The sequence below is a fragment of the Hyaena hyaena genome, unplaced genomic scaffold, assembly GCF_003009895.1.
Source record: "Hyaena hyaena isolate Hyena2069 unplaced genomic scaffold, ASM300989v1 scaffold_248, whole genome shotgun sequence".
In the NCBI taxonomy this organism is placed as follows: domain Eukaryota; kingdom Metazoa; phylum Chordata; class Mammalia; order Carnivora; family Hyaenidae; genus Hyaena; species Hyaena hyaena.
This window is the reverse complement of record NW_024080881.1, coordinates 1626789-1640204: the sequence shown is the minus strand read 5'-3', so window position 1 is coordinate 1640204 and position 13416 is coordinate 1626789. Positions and strand designations below refer to the sequence as shown.

The 13416-nt window shown below is 53.2% G+C and overlaps 2 protein-coding genes across 2 annotated transcripts; one reads left to right on the top strand and one right to left on the bottom strand.

The window, feature by feature from the left end:
* Positions 1-5704: 5704 nt before the first annotated feature.
* Positions 5705-7382, bottom strand: BANF1 (BAF nuclear assembly factor 1). Its single transcript, XM_039244855.1, has 3 exons — positions 7281-7382; positions 6454-6591; positions 5705-6236 (listed from the first exon to the last, which is right to left on the bottom strand). The coding sequence occupies exons 2-3, from the start codon at positions 6574-6576 to the stop codon at positions 6090-6092; spliced, it is 270 nt and encodes an 89-aa protein (XP_039100786.1). The 5' UTR covers positions 6577-6591; positions 7281-7382; the 3' UTR covers positions 5705-6089.
* Positions 7383-7730: 348 nt separating this feature from the next.
* On the top strand, positions 7731-12398 carry EIF1AD (eukaryotic translation initiation factor 1A domain containing). Its single transcript, XM_039244854.1, has 6 exons — positions 7731-7960; positions 9197-9370; positions 9516-9624; positions 9724-9832; positions 9988-10038; positions 10524-12398. The coding sequence occupies exons 2-6, from the start codon at positions 9284-9286 to the stop codon at positions 10666-10668; spliced, it is 501 nt and encodes a 166-aa protein (XP_039100785.1). The 5' UTR covers positions 7731-7960; positions 9197-9283; the 3' UTR covers positions 10669-12398.
* Positions 12399-13416: the final 1018 nt, after the last annotated feature.

Genomic DNA, 13416 nt, shown 5'->3' with positions numbered 1-13416 from the left:
GACTCAACAGGCAAAGTGCTTAGAGAAGTTCTGGTCCTATAAAAACAACAGGAAAGGAGATTAGTGTGCTGAGCTGGGCACAGTTTGACCCTCACAACCAGCATGAAATGGGAATTAGTAATGTTTCCACTTTACACAGGAAGCAACAGGATGCAGAGAGGGAGAACTGATTCTCCCCAGGACGCCAGCTAGTAAAGAATAAATGACATAATAAAATAAAATTCATCCAAACAGTAAAAAAAAAAAAAAAAGAATAAATGACATAAATAAAGATGCTGACTTTTGAGCCCAGGCAGTCAGTCTCACATCTGCGGTCTTGAACCACACTGAGCCCAAAGATAAAGATGGCCAGAAAGGGCTCTGTCATTTACTGACTGGTGACTTGGACAAGTCCCTTGGCCTCCCAAGGCCTCTGTGTCATCATCTGAGGATAGGTGACCACTCTTACCTGCTAAAGTTATTCCGATATTAACACCCGAGACTGGGCGACCCATAGATCAACTGCGCATGCTGAAGGTAGCAGCAAAATAGGACACTATGAGGTTTTGTTTTTTGTTTTTGTTTTTGAAAAACCTGGTAATTAATAACAGCACTGAAGTAGCTAATGGGGGAAAAGTCTGAATCTTGGTGGGCTTCCTTATTTGTGTTTTAGAGCTTGGTGTAGCTTGTACTTTTAATCACAGTTTGTGGGGGGGGGGGGTGCATTTTGCCCTGGGGCACTAAGATCTTGTTTGTGCTTAGGCCCTCCAAGGATCCCACTTGGGGTTTGTAAGAAGCAGTGGGTTAAAGTACCTGACAAACTGTTGGTGGCTATTATGATGATGCATATTATGAGCAGGCAAAATTCCCAGTCGCAGAATCCCAGGGCCAGGAAGGGCAGTGATTTCCTCCCAGGGAGACCTGGCCCAGCTGCTCCCCACCCCCTCAGCTCAGCTGTGAAAACCAATCTGGGATTCCAAGGAACAAGTCACAAGCGGCAGGCTCAGGTGTCTGCCTTAAAGGGACAGATCCCCGTTTGTGGGAGAGCTGGCTCCCTCTTGGCTCAATGGGGAGGCAGAAACCCAACCCGAGAGAACCTGGGAGGGGTGGAGTAAGAGGCTCAGGGCCGAGGAGGGAGAGGCAGCCCCAGGGGGTCAGGAGCCTCTCAGCCCCAGGGGGTCAAGCTCTCCCAGTCCTACTTTGCCATTGTTTGAGCTCAGCCATGGCTACTCTTACATCCAACAGCTCCCTGGAAAATTAGCCAAGGCCTCGGCTCTGACTCACCAAAGGCCTGTGGGTCCCTTAGTCCCTGGCCCCTCCCCTCCCCCTCACTCCTTTGTGCCGGTGAACGGTGAACGAGTACCACAGTTTGGAACACAACCTAACAATCTCCAAAGACCTTTCACCCACTGGTCTATCATAAGCACCCTAAGGTAGGACGCATCAAGCTCGTTTTTCAGATGAAGAAGGTTAATCAGAGAGGTCAGGTCATTTGTCTAGGGTCACGCAGCTAGAAGCCGTGTCTTGGTGGGAAAGAGGGATGGGGAAGGCTAAAAAACAATTGATGGGCTTCCGATACGTGCCAGGCCTTGCCCTGGGGTCTCGACACACTCGACACACTCTTTCATCCTCATAACTGCTCAGCAGAAGCCGTTTTACTAGGGGGGACGTGGGGGAGGTCAAAGGAAAAGTGTCGGTGGTGGAGCCCGTTGGTACCCGCATGCCAGGGTCCTAGTTTGTGAGTCCTGGACCGCTCCGCGGGGATATGAGGTCTGCTGTGTAGGGGGAGGCTCCCTGGAGGCAGGGAAACCCACCAGGGTTTTCCCAGGGCTGGGGACGAGCCCTCAGCCTGTGCTCCATCCTGTCCGGATCACTCTGGCTTCAGAAGGAGGCCTGGGCCAGATGTGAGCGCTGGGGTGGCCGTCCCTACAGGCCGCAGGGCATAGTCTTCATTTGTGCTGTGGCCCATGGATCCCAATCCAGGTTGCCCGCGGCACCCCCCTCTTGCCCCTGGCCGGTGGGGCTTGCTGACCAGGGTGGGCTCTCGACATCCTTCTCACCCTAGGATCAGGCTACCCAGGGCCTCTGTGCTGCCCGCCTCGAACTCTCTTCCCTGGACGTTCAGCTGGGCCACGGATCGTCCCTCCCCCAGGGCTTTGCTCCCCTTTCCCAAACCACATCCCGGAAAAGAGACGTTAAGGCAAAGAAGGCTGAGGTCCAGCTGTGACTGCAGCTCCCATCTGTGGCCCCAGAGTGCCAGGGGCTTCGGGCTCATTAGCTGGTTGAATCTTTACAAACCTACACCAGGCAACAGGAGAGATCACTGAGGCTCAGAAGAGTGAGCAGCTGGCATCAGGCTGCACAGCAAGCCACGGAGGACCGGAGATCAGAACCAGGTCTGGCTGGCGCCTTCAGGCTATCCTCGGTCAAGGCCAGGAGTGACAGTAGAAAGAGCCTTGGGTCCCTGAGGGGGTGTGGGCAACGGGACTGGGTGGGGGGTGATGGCCATGAGCATACACTCTGAGCCTTTCACACCATCCGGGCCGCTCCTGGGCCAGAGAGGGGCGGGGGAGGGGTTCATCCTGTGCCCCCTCGTTAGTTCCCTCCAGGGGCAGCAGGACCCATTCAGGACTCCAGAGCACGGAAGCTGGGTTCACCCCGAGCTCTGTCCAGATCTGAGTACTCACGACTAGAGCGGCCGAGTGGGTCAAGCTCTGGCTGGGGACAGCCGGGGAGGGAGGAACGGTGGGCCACAATGGCTGACCTCCCTGCCCACCCATGCCCCCTGGCCGGGCACATCCTGTTGAGCCGTGTGGGTTGACATTTGGATACCCTCCTACCCGTCCCCACTCAGGCCTGCTTTCTCCGACACTACAGGCCTCGGTCCCTTTGTCCTGCAGGCTAAGTTGGGGCTGGATCTCTGAAGCCACAGTCACCAAGCACATTCTAGATGCCTTTTGTCCCCTGCTGCTCTAGGACTGAACCAGGGACTTGGGTGGGATGCGCTGAGGGGCCCGCATCAAGGGTTTCAACCTGTTAACCTGTCACAGACACTGCCCGAGCCCCGAGTGAGAGGTGAGAAGGCCGGTTCCAGCCACTTCGGAGACAGAGACCGTGGGCAAGGCAGGGAAGAGCCCACGACGAGGCGGCAGAGCAGGCAGCGTGGCGCACAAGCTTCTGCTGGGCGGGCCTCCTTGCCAGAAGGAGAGGCAAAACCTGGCAGGCGCCCTGGGCAGGGTGTTGTGGGGGAGGAGGCGGTCTCCATTACCTCACTGCGCGTCAGCAGCTCCCTGGGGGGGTCAGGCTTGAGGTGGGGGGAGGGCACGGCCCTGCCAAGCCCCTGCCTAAGCGCAGCAGGCCCGCGTGACAGCGTCACAACACAAGGGGTCGAGGCTGAGGGGACTCTGAGGTGACCCTGGGCCCATCCGGGAAAACCTCAGAAATGTGGCCTGAACTACCGCGGCGGGCTGGGAGTCACACCGGCATCCTCCCAGAAGGTGGTCTCCAATGCAAGCCGGGCCCTGCTCTGGCCTCCCGGTGCCCTTCTGGAGGGTGCCCGCCGATAACCACTCCGCTTTCCAACCAAGCACATAACCGCGCTGTCCCGGGGGCTTTACTTTTGGTTTTCTTTTTATCCTTCCACTAGTCTGAGACGGAGCTTAAACAGAAAAGCACAACAGCACGTATGTGTTAACAAATAATGGGGCGCCTGGGTGGCTTAGTCGGTTGAGCGTCCGACTTTCCCTTAGGTCATGATCTCACGGTTCGTGGGTTCGAGCCCCGCGTCGGGCTCTGTGCTGACTGCCAGCTCAGAGCCTGGAGCCTGTTTCAGTCTGTGACTCCCTCTCTCTCTGACCCTCCCCTGCTCGCGCTGTCTCTCTCTCTCTCCTAGAAATAAAAATATTAAAAAAAAAAAAAAAAACAACAACAAAAAACAATCAGTCAAAGCCTGTGTCGTCACCACACGGTCAAGAAATGGAAACGGCCACCCCCACCCCCAAGCCCCCCACTCCTCACACCTCCTTCCCCTAAAGGGAATTACTGCCACTTCTACTACTGGCTTTTACAATAAGCATTTGTTTTTTTTTTCTAGTTTTACTGCCCATACAGAGACCCCTGAGCAAGGATCCGCTTGTCAACTTTACATGAATGAGATCACAGCATTTGACATCTGCTTCACTCTGTATTGAAATTCACCTGTCATTTGGTCGTGTTCACTGGCCCTGACAGCCATTAGAGTTATTCCAGTTGGGGGGCTGTTATAAATAAAGCTGGTGTGAACACTCCAGGTGCGGGTGTGCGAGTGACCTTAGTGACAGCCCCGGGAGTGGATCTGCTAGGTGGCAGGAGGGGTCTTCTCTTTTTACTAGAAAACGCCCAACCTCCCAACTGTTTCCCAGAGGGCTCACGCCAATTTGCACTCCCACCAGCTGGATGGAAAGTGTTGCTTCATTCCCTCGTCAGCCCACAGTATTGTTTGACTTTGGAATTTTCGCCAGGGAGGGCATAATAGCATCTCATTTGCATTTCTGATGATTTGATTGAGAACCTTTTCATAAGCTTATCCACCATTTTGGGTATTCCTCTCATGGCTGCCTTTCAGGTCTTTTACTTTTTCTATCTCGTGGTCGCTTCATCTTACAGGCCAGTTCTCTGGATGCAGCCCTTGGTGGTTTTGCAAATATCCTTTCCCACCCTGGGTTACCCTGCCACTCTCTCTGGTACTTTAGACAAAGTTTCTATTAATGGATTTGAATTTACCAACTTTTCCTTAGTTGTTCCTTTCCCTGGGATCACGAGAATCTTCTCATCGTATCCCAGTTTTTGCATTTAAAACCTGTCGTGCTCTGCTCACCAGACTGTAAGCCCTCTGGGGAAAATTCTGTAAGCAAGCAGTTCGTTGGTGCTCCAGGGACAGAATGAGAGCCAGGCAGGGCTGGGCGCTAAGCAGCTAGCGTTTCACCTGATCCTTACAACAACCTCATCTTCCAAGTGGGAAACAGAGGCTCGGAGAGGTCAAGTGACATGACCAGGGAACAAAGGGCCCTCGGGTCCGTGGGTTTTGAGCTACATTTTGAGGGCCAATCTGGCTACTTCCTAGCAGTAAGTCCATGGTCAAATGACTTAGTCTCTCTGAGCCTCTGGTTTCCTCACCTGTAAAAGAGAAAACAATTACCTATTACAATGGGAGAAAAAAAAAATGTTTGCAAAGATCTTAGCTGCGGGCCTCGTTCATACCGAGTGTTCAACAGACCAGGGCAAAAATATACCCAACAGAAGTACAACTCATTCAAGCCCTCATAGTTGAGATGTTCATGTTCTTTCTAAGAGACAGCCAGAGGCCCCGTCCACTCCACCCAAAGACCAGGAAAGCACACGACGATCGCCAGGTGAACTCTTACCTACATCTGATTCACCCTCTTCCTGGCACCCTGGACTCCCACTGACTGTTCCACCAGGTGCTGCCTACGCCAGCTGTGGACTCAGATGATACCTGGAACCTCACAGCCCGCCCAGATCCCAGGAAGATCTCAACCCACACTCTCTGCCAGGTTACTAAGGGACACTCCAAGGCACCTGGCTGAGGCCTACGTGGCTAGGGTGGCTGCCCTCCAGGGTGGGAAGGAGGCTGCTAGTTTCGATCTGCACTGATAAGGAGTGTGGCGGACCTGCTGGGCCCGTGGGGAAGTCCCAGCCCAGCTGCTTTTCAATGCACAGAGCCCAGTCACGAAGGCCACTGACTTTATTGATTTAAAAAACTTTACAAGGACAGTGACTGTTTTGCCAAAAAAGGAGCCAAATAGCATAAAACGGACCAGAGGTGGGAGGGGGAGTGGGGGGTCAGGGAAGGGCCAGGAATCCAGTCGGAGAAGTGGGTAATTGTTGACATGAAACTGGCAGGGGAAGGTGAAGGGAGATGCATGCAAGGGCGAGAGTTTCAAAAAAGTTGAAATGGTGAGGGGAGAGGACTCCCGAAAGACCTTGGAGCACATCGGAGGCTGAGTACGACAATCTCTTTCTTTGTGGAGGACAGGGGAGGAGTCCCCGCGCGGCTGCAAACTCTGGAAACTCCATGCTGGGGCTGGGGGCTGGGAGCTGCCCAGAGAGCCTCACAAGAAGGCGTCGCACCACTCTCGGAGGCACCCGAAGCAGTCCCGGGACTGCTTGGCATTGGCTCCGCACGTGTCCTTCAGCCACTCCCGGAAGAGGTCTTCATCTTTCTTTAGCACCAGGAACTGACCAAGGACCACATAGGCCTGCAAAACGGGCAAAGCAAAGGGAACGCTGCTAAGTGCTCCGTGGGACCAAGAAACAAACGACGGAAGGCTGACAAGCAGGGCAGGCTCTGGCTATCTCTTCAGAACACACACCACTGTCCACCCCCGACAGTGACTCTCGCTCTTTCCTCACCCCCAAACTGCCAGGAAACATGGTGGCGTGCCCTCTGCCCACGTGCACGCAGTCGCCCCGCACCTTGTCAAAGCCCCTTTCCTCCAGCTTCTTGCCCAAGACTTCACCAATCCCGGCCAGGCTCCCCACTGGCTTTTCCCCCATGGGCTCGGCCACGAAGTCTCGGTGCTTTTGGGAGGTTGTCATCTCGATCGGCTTAATCTGAGAATCCCAAGAAAATGTAGTTAGGGCTGGAAACCGGGACTCCCAAGGGCCCAGGGGCACTGATCTATTAAGAGAATGCGAAACGGGCCACTACGGCGGCTAACTCGATTCTCCTCCTTTCACGGAGGAGAGAACCGGGGTCCATGAAGACTGTGTTCCCCGTCGGGGAAAAGAACCCTTCTGCGCGGAAACTGGGTTTTAAGCGGTGCCCGGGAAAAAAAAAACTCTCCTGCCCTCACAGGTGGCGCACTCGGGGCAGTGGGAAGATTCCCAAAGTCAGTAGCCAGGGCCCGCCCCGAAGCTGTCAGTCCCTCTGTGACCTTGGCTGGGCTAAGGCACTGACCGCGCCTGGAGCGGCTCTCCTGGCCCCAAGAGCAAATGAAGGGTCTCTCTGGCCCCTTTGCCCGCGCACGCCAGAGAGCGAGCGCGCACACCTGCTCTTCCCGCGCGGCCGGGTCCGCGCTCGCGCTCGCGCGCCGCCCCGCCCACAGGCCCCGCCCCACGCGCGCCGCCCCGCCCCCTCCACGCGCCGCCGCGCCGCGCCCCGCCCTCTCCCCGCACGGCGGCCAGGCCCTCTCCGGCGGCGCGTCCTCTAGGCCGCTACGGCGCCCAGGCCCCTCTCCACCTCGCCTCCCCGCGCCTCCTCCCGCCACCAGCTCCGGCCCTGCCCCGCAGCTAGTGCTCACCGGCAGCTCCGGCTCCCGTAACGGCTCCTCCCGCCACCCAGCTGCTCCGAGCGATACCTCAACCCACTAGAACTTTCTTCCACTTCCGCTTCCGGGTCGCCTCAAGAGCCTCCTCGAAAAAAATTCCGAATTGGGCGCTTCTAGCCGCCTAGAGCCATAGAGATGAGGCGCTCTCGACCTCAACGGCGCTTTTAGTGGGCTTTGCTTTCGGGTTGCCTTTCGGGGAGCTCGGCGGCCTTCTGGGGTCTCGCTTTCCGGGGCAGTATGTCCGGTCTCAGGGAAGCTGAGACCTCAGGGAAAACTGCAGTCCCCGCTGCACGGCATCGGGAACCTAAAACCTTAGCCTTGGCCGACCTGGCGGTGGGAAGAGTTAGAGAGACGGACGAGACGGGGGAGGGGAGCCAGTAGGCTTCCGAGGTAGCGCCGGAAGTACGGTGCTCGGAAGGCTCCGACAGAGGAGTGCTCGCTTAGTCTTCGTCGTCGCCCGGCTTGGAATCGGGTAGGAGTGGGAGGTGCGGGGGAAGTGAGTCTATGTCCACGCCGTTGTCGTCGTGACCGCCGGCAGGCCCCTTTCCTGTGCCTTCGCTGGCTTAGCTGCGAAGTGAGTCGTGGGCGAGCTGCTCTTAGCGCCCTGGAGAACGAGATCGTTCGGGCAGCCCGTGGGAGACGAAGGCCAGAGAGTAAGTGTGGGTCTCGCTCTCAGCGTCTTTCCTCTAGGGGAGGGAGGAGGGCAGGGGACAGCGGCTAGAGGTGACACTTTGGGGTTTCCTTTGGTGGTACCAGTCCTGTCTTCGGACCCAAGCCAGAAAGCAGCAGAGGCCGCAGACCACGCTGGCTTACCCGACCTTTTATGAACTTGTTTCTGGCTCGGACCATCGGTCTCTGCCTGTAGTGTGTTGAAAAATCGAACATCTGTGTTGTGTGGCTGTGCTAACGATGTACAGATGTGTTGAGGAGCATACAGTTGATCTCACACTCTTTCCCGGGTGGTTGCCGGAAGTAGAACATGTATTTCGTTTCTGTGATGATGCCAGTACACGTGATAAGAGGGTTTCTTTTTAATGTTTATTTAAAATGTTTATTTCGGGGGCACCTGGGTGGCTCAGTCGGTTGGGCGTCCGACTTCGGCTCAGGTCATGATCTCACGGTTCGTGGGTTCGAGCCCCGCGTCGGGCTCTGCTGACAACTAACTCAGAGCCGGGAGCCTGCTTCAGATTCTGTGTCTCCCTCTCTCTGACCTTCCCCTGCTCATGCTCGCTCTCTCTCTCAGAAACAAATAAACATTAAAAAATAAATAAAAATAAAATGTTTATTTCGGAAGACGCCTGCATGGGTCAGTCGGTTGAGTGTCCCAACTTTGGCTCAGGTCATGATTTCGCTGTTGGTGAGTTCGAGCTCTGCTCGGGCTCTGTGCCGACAGCTAGGAGTCTGGACCCTGCTTCAGGTTTTGGGTCTTCTCTCTCTGCGTTTCTCCTGCTCATGCTCTGTCTCTCTCGGTCTCAAGAATAAACGTTAAAAACAACAAAAATAAATAAAATGTTTGTATTGAGAGAGAACGAATATGAACCCCAAGCAGACTCCCGGCTCAGCACAGAGCCAGTTGCGGGGCTCGATCTCACAACTTCAGGATCAGGACCTGAGACGATGTCAAGAGTTGGTCACTTAATCTACTGAGCCACCCAAGCATGAGTTGTTTTTATGTGCCGTGTGCTGTACTAAGTGCTTTGCTTGCCTCATTTTATTCTGCTAACAGTGATCGGAATTAGCTACGATTTCTCTCTTGAAACTAGGGAAGTTGAACACCTAGGGCATATCCAAGGTAGAATTTGAATCCTAGTAATTAGATTTTAGAGGTCACGTTCTTAACCAGGACATAGTCACTCGTCAGTAAAAGGCCTCTCTCCGTCTTGGAACAGTCCTGGTTCCGAACTTGCCATCCAAGAAACTCAGGAGGAGTTGTTGACAGTCTCCCCATCCCTCGCCACCCTGGGACGGGACCCAGCATGTCTCAGGCCACCAAGAGGAAGCATGTGGTGAAGGAGGTGCTGGGGGAGCATATGGTGCCCTCCGACCAGCAGCAGATCGTGAGGGTGAGTGGCATTGGGCATAAGCTGCTCTGCTTCCCCATCCCTCTGCTCCCCTTGGGACCCTGGCATGGCGGTGGGGGCAGCACAGTGTACTGAGTGTTCGAGCCGGCTGATGAGGCTGACTCGTTCTTGGTCTTTCTTGGACCAGGTACTCAGGACCCCAGGGAACAATCTGCATGAGGTGGAGACAGCCCAGGGACAGCGCTTCCTAGTGAGCATGCCCTCCAAATACCGGAAGAACATCTGGATCAAGAGAGGTGAGAGAGGCGCCCTGTAGGAGACAGCTATTTCCTTTGGGCTTGGTTTCCCCCAGGCAAGCAGGATTTATTGTGTCTTTTCTTGTCTCTAACCTGCAGGCGACTTCCTCATCGTTGACCCGATTGAAGAGGGAGAAAAAGTGAAGGCTGAGATCTCCTTCGTGCTCTGCAAAGACCATGTGCGCTCACTGCAGAAGGAAGGGCTCTGGTAGGGTGTCTGTCTCATTTCTGGGGAGACTGACTTCCTAGCTGTGGAGTTGGGGGAGGGGAGATCATGGCATCCCAGGCAAGGACAGCTGGAAACCGCTTTTTTGCTCATAGATTTTTCTGTCTTTTCTGACCGTGGCTCTTCTCTTGGTACAGGCCAGAGGCCTTCTCACAAGTGGCTGAGAAGCACAACAATAGCAGGAACAGGTGAGGAACAAGCCTTAGAACAGAAAATAGGGGTTAAGGCCTTGGAGGCTGGAGGGGCAAATAGAGACATTCTTTCTCTCTGTGTAGAGTCTCTGGTGAGAGCGCCTAAGTGTTTGGTTGTGAGTGTGGCTTGAAAGTCAGATGCCTGGGGTTAAAATCATGGCATTACCACTTGTAAATGAATGGTTTTAAGCAGGTTACTTGATGTCTTAAGCCGGATTTCCCCCGCCTATGAAATGAGAGCTTTGTGAGGATTAAAGGAGTTAATGCTTGTAAAATTGCTTAGTCTGATAGTATGTAGTGTGAGTCCATTAAGTGTTGGTGATTGGAATCCTTATTAAAACCAGTGGCTCTGGCAAACTTTTGATGTGGGGTGGGAGGTAGTCTTTAGACCGTTTTTCTTGGCCTTTTTGTGGGGCTCCTTAATTGCAGATCTAGTTTTCCCAGAAGGCATCGGGGTAACCCTGTCTCTTTCCCCCATGCAGACAGACTCAGCCAGAACTCCCGGTGGAGCCACAGTCCTCAGGAGAAGAATCCAGCTCTGAAGATGATTCTGACCTTTTTGTTAACACCAACCGCAGACAGTATCATGAGAGCGAGGAGGAGAGCGAGGAGGAGGAGGCAGCCTGATGAGTCCCTCGACCCACTTCTCTTGCCCAGAGACTAGTATTGACTCCTCTGAGCTCAGACATTCCTCGGGTGTCCTGCACATCTTCCCCCTCTGGACAGGGGACAAGGCAGGGCCTCTCTCTGAGCTGACCTTCTGCTCAAGGAGAATTAAACCCCTGGTGGGTGACGACTTGTGCTGGTGTCTGAGTGGCTCTCTGGAGGGAGGAGGGACTCGTGAAGTTAAAAACTGCTCCTTGGTGCAGGTCCTAAATAGGCAGGAGATGGAAATGGCTGGAACCTTTCCTGGATTCTTGCCGGACACTTAATAAGCGCCAGGCCCTGTGCTGTGCCTTCGTGCATGTATTTAATAACGGGGCAACCGCTCTGTTGCCTGCTTGCAAACAATACTGAGTCAGGCATTCAGGAACACAGCTCTAGGACCTAGCACCCCCGCCTCTAAGAGGCACTCAGGACAAATATCATAGTGCCTCCTAAGCTGTTTTTCTGGCAGTCACTTAGTCACCGCCACTGTAGCCACTGCAGGAACGCCCACCTCTGTGCTGCTGGGTACGTCCTCTGGTTGGTGGCGGCCTTGTGGCTAGGCCTTCTGGCTACACAGACTCCTCGGCCCTCTTGCAAACCACCCCCCTTGTCCTTTGAAGCTTTTCCCTTGGGCCCTACACTCCCTGTTCGTTGTTGACATTGACCTAATCACTGTTCAGACCTTGAAGAGTTTACCTCCTGGCTTAGTCTCCTATTCCTGCTTCTGTCATCATTGTCTACGTCTCATGGGTGGCCTCCCCAGCACTGTGGCCCCCTAGTTCCTTGTCTTCCACTTCAGGCCTGCTGCCTCCATCGCTGGTCACTTCCTGGACCCCTGCCATTGGTAGGAGTTGCAGCCCCTCTAGAATTCCCACATCTGGGCGGTCACCACCTCCTGGCTTTTCCTGCTTACTGGCTCAACTCCCTCCTCTTTATCTGCAGTCCTCCCTCCCACCCCCGCCCCACCCCTTCTTACCATTATTCTCCTATCTCTGCTTTCCCACACCCTCCGCTGCCTTGTTTCCCCACACTGTATTCATGTTGTGAGACCTAACCCTGGCCAACCATTTCCCTCTCTGCCTCTGCTCAAGTAACCAGTACAGGACACCACCAACCTAGGTCCTGGCTTTACGTGAAGTTCTTTATTACAGACTTCAAGCGGACACGGCACCGCCTAGCAGATCTTCTCTGGGATGTTGTATCTCAAAACTTCTGCGTTGTCTACCAATCCCCCCGTCCCCGGTTATGCTGACCACACGCTTCATTAAGAAACCGTAGCCTTTGGCGGGAACTCTCTCCTTTCCTTACCAGCCATACAGATGTGCTTCTGGATTGTCCTGTCTTTAATTTCCCCCATGTAATCCGGTGGGACTTAAACCTTTTGTGCTTTTTAGCTTGTCTGTCCTGCCTGAGGACTGTGTAAGTTTTGGTTTTTGTCATGCTTCATTTATCTGCTGCTGTTCACGTTCCTTCTCTACCTTAGAACAGCTTTAAACATATCCATGTGTATATGTGTCTTTGTGTACATAAAATAAATTTCAGATGAGTTAAGGATATGTATGTGTATATCGAACTCATCTGAAATTTATTTTTTATGGGAAGTCACTTTTTTTCTAAAGGGATAGTCCTCTGTATATCCTCTACTGAGGGGGTCATTCTTCATTCACAGATTTAAAATGTCTTTTTAAAATAAACGGAATTCCTGCATATTTATGGGTCTCCTTTGGAATTTCTAATCTGTTCTATGTGTACCTACCACGTTTTGTGGCAGGATAATCTCATAGCTCCCTCACCCCTGCCTCACTATTCCTTGAAAATTTCATATTTTCTCTTACGTAAGAACTCTAGAAGGAACTTGTTAATTTCCGTTTAAAAATCCTGTTGAGATTTTCGTTTGCAGGGTTTTAAATCTAGCTTGAGGGGTGTCTGGTGGCTTGGTCAGTTAAATGTCCAACTTCAGCTCAGGTCATGATCTCACAGTTCATGAGCTCGAGCCCCACCTCGGACTCTCTGCTGATCTGTGCTGATAGCTCAGAGGCTAGAGCCTGCTACAGATTCTGGATCTCCCACTCTCTCTGCCTCTCTCCTGCTCAAGCTCTGTCTGTCAAAAATAAACATTAGTAAATAAATGAATATATCTAGCTTGATATGGAGAAAGGCGCTGTCTTAACTGTTTTGAGTCTTTCCAGAAATGAGGTATATACATTCTTCTGTAAGGTGGTCTTCATGTGGCCTTTCACATTTCTGGTTCATTTTAGAATTTTAGAATTAGGAATTTTTTTTTAAACATTTTTAAAAAGTTCATTTATTTGAGAGAAAGTGTGCATGCAAGCAGGGGAAGGGCAGAGAGAGACAGGGAGAGAGAGAATCCCAAGCAGACTCCACGCTGTTAGCACAGAGCCAACGCAGGGCTCGAACTCATGAACTATGAGATCATGACACTTAACAGACTGACACCCAGGCGCCCCTGAATTCTTTAGTTCTGTAGTTTTTCAGTTAATTCTCTTGGCTTTCTAGGTAGTCCAATCATGTCCTACTGGTGGTAGTTTTATCCTTGACACTCATTTTCTTTTGGGGATTACAGGGGCCAGGACCTCCAGCGTAGTGTTGGGTGGCGTCCTTGTTTTTCTCTCAGTGGGAGTGGTTCTCATGTCATGTCACAGAATTCTTGCTTTAGGCTTCTGGTAGATAAATGTCATTAGGCTGAAGATGCTTCCTTCTGTTCCC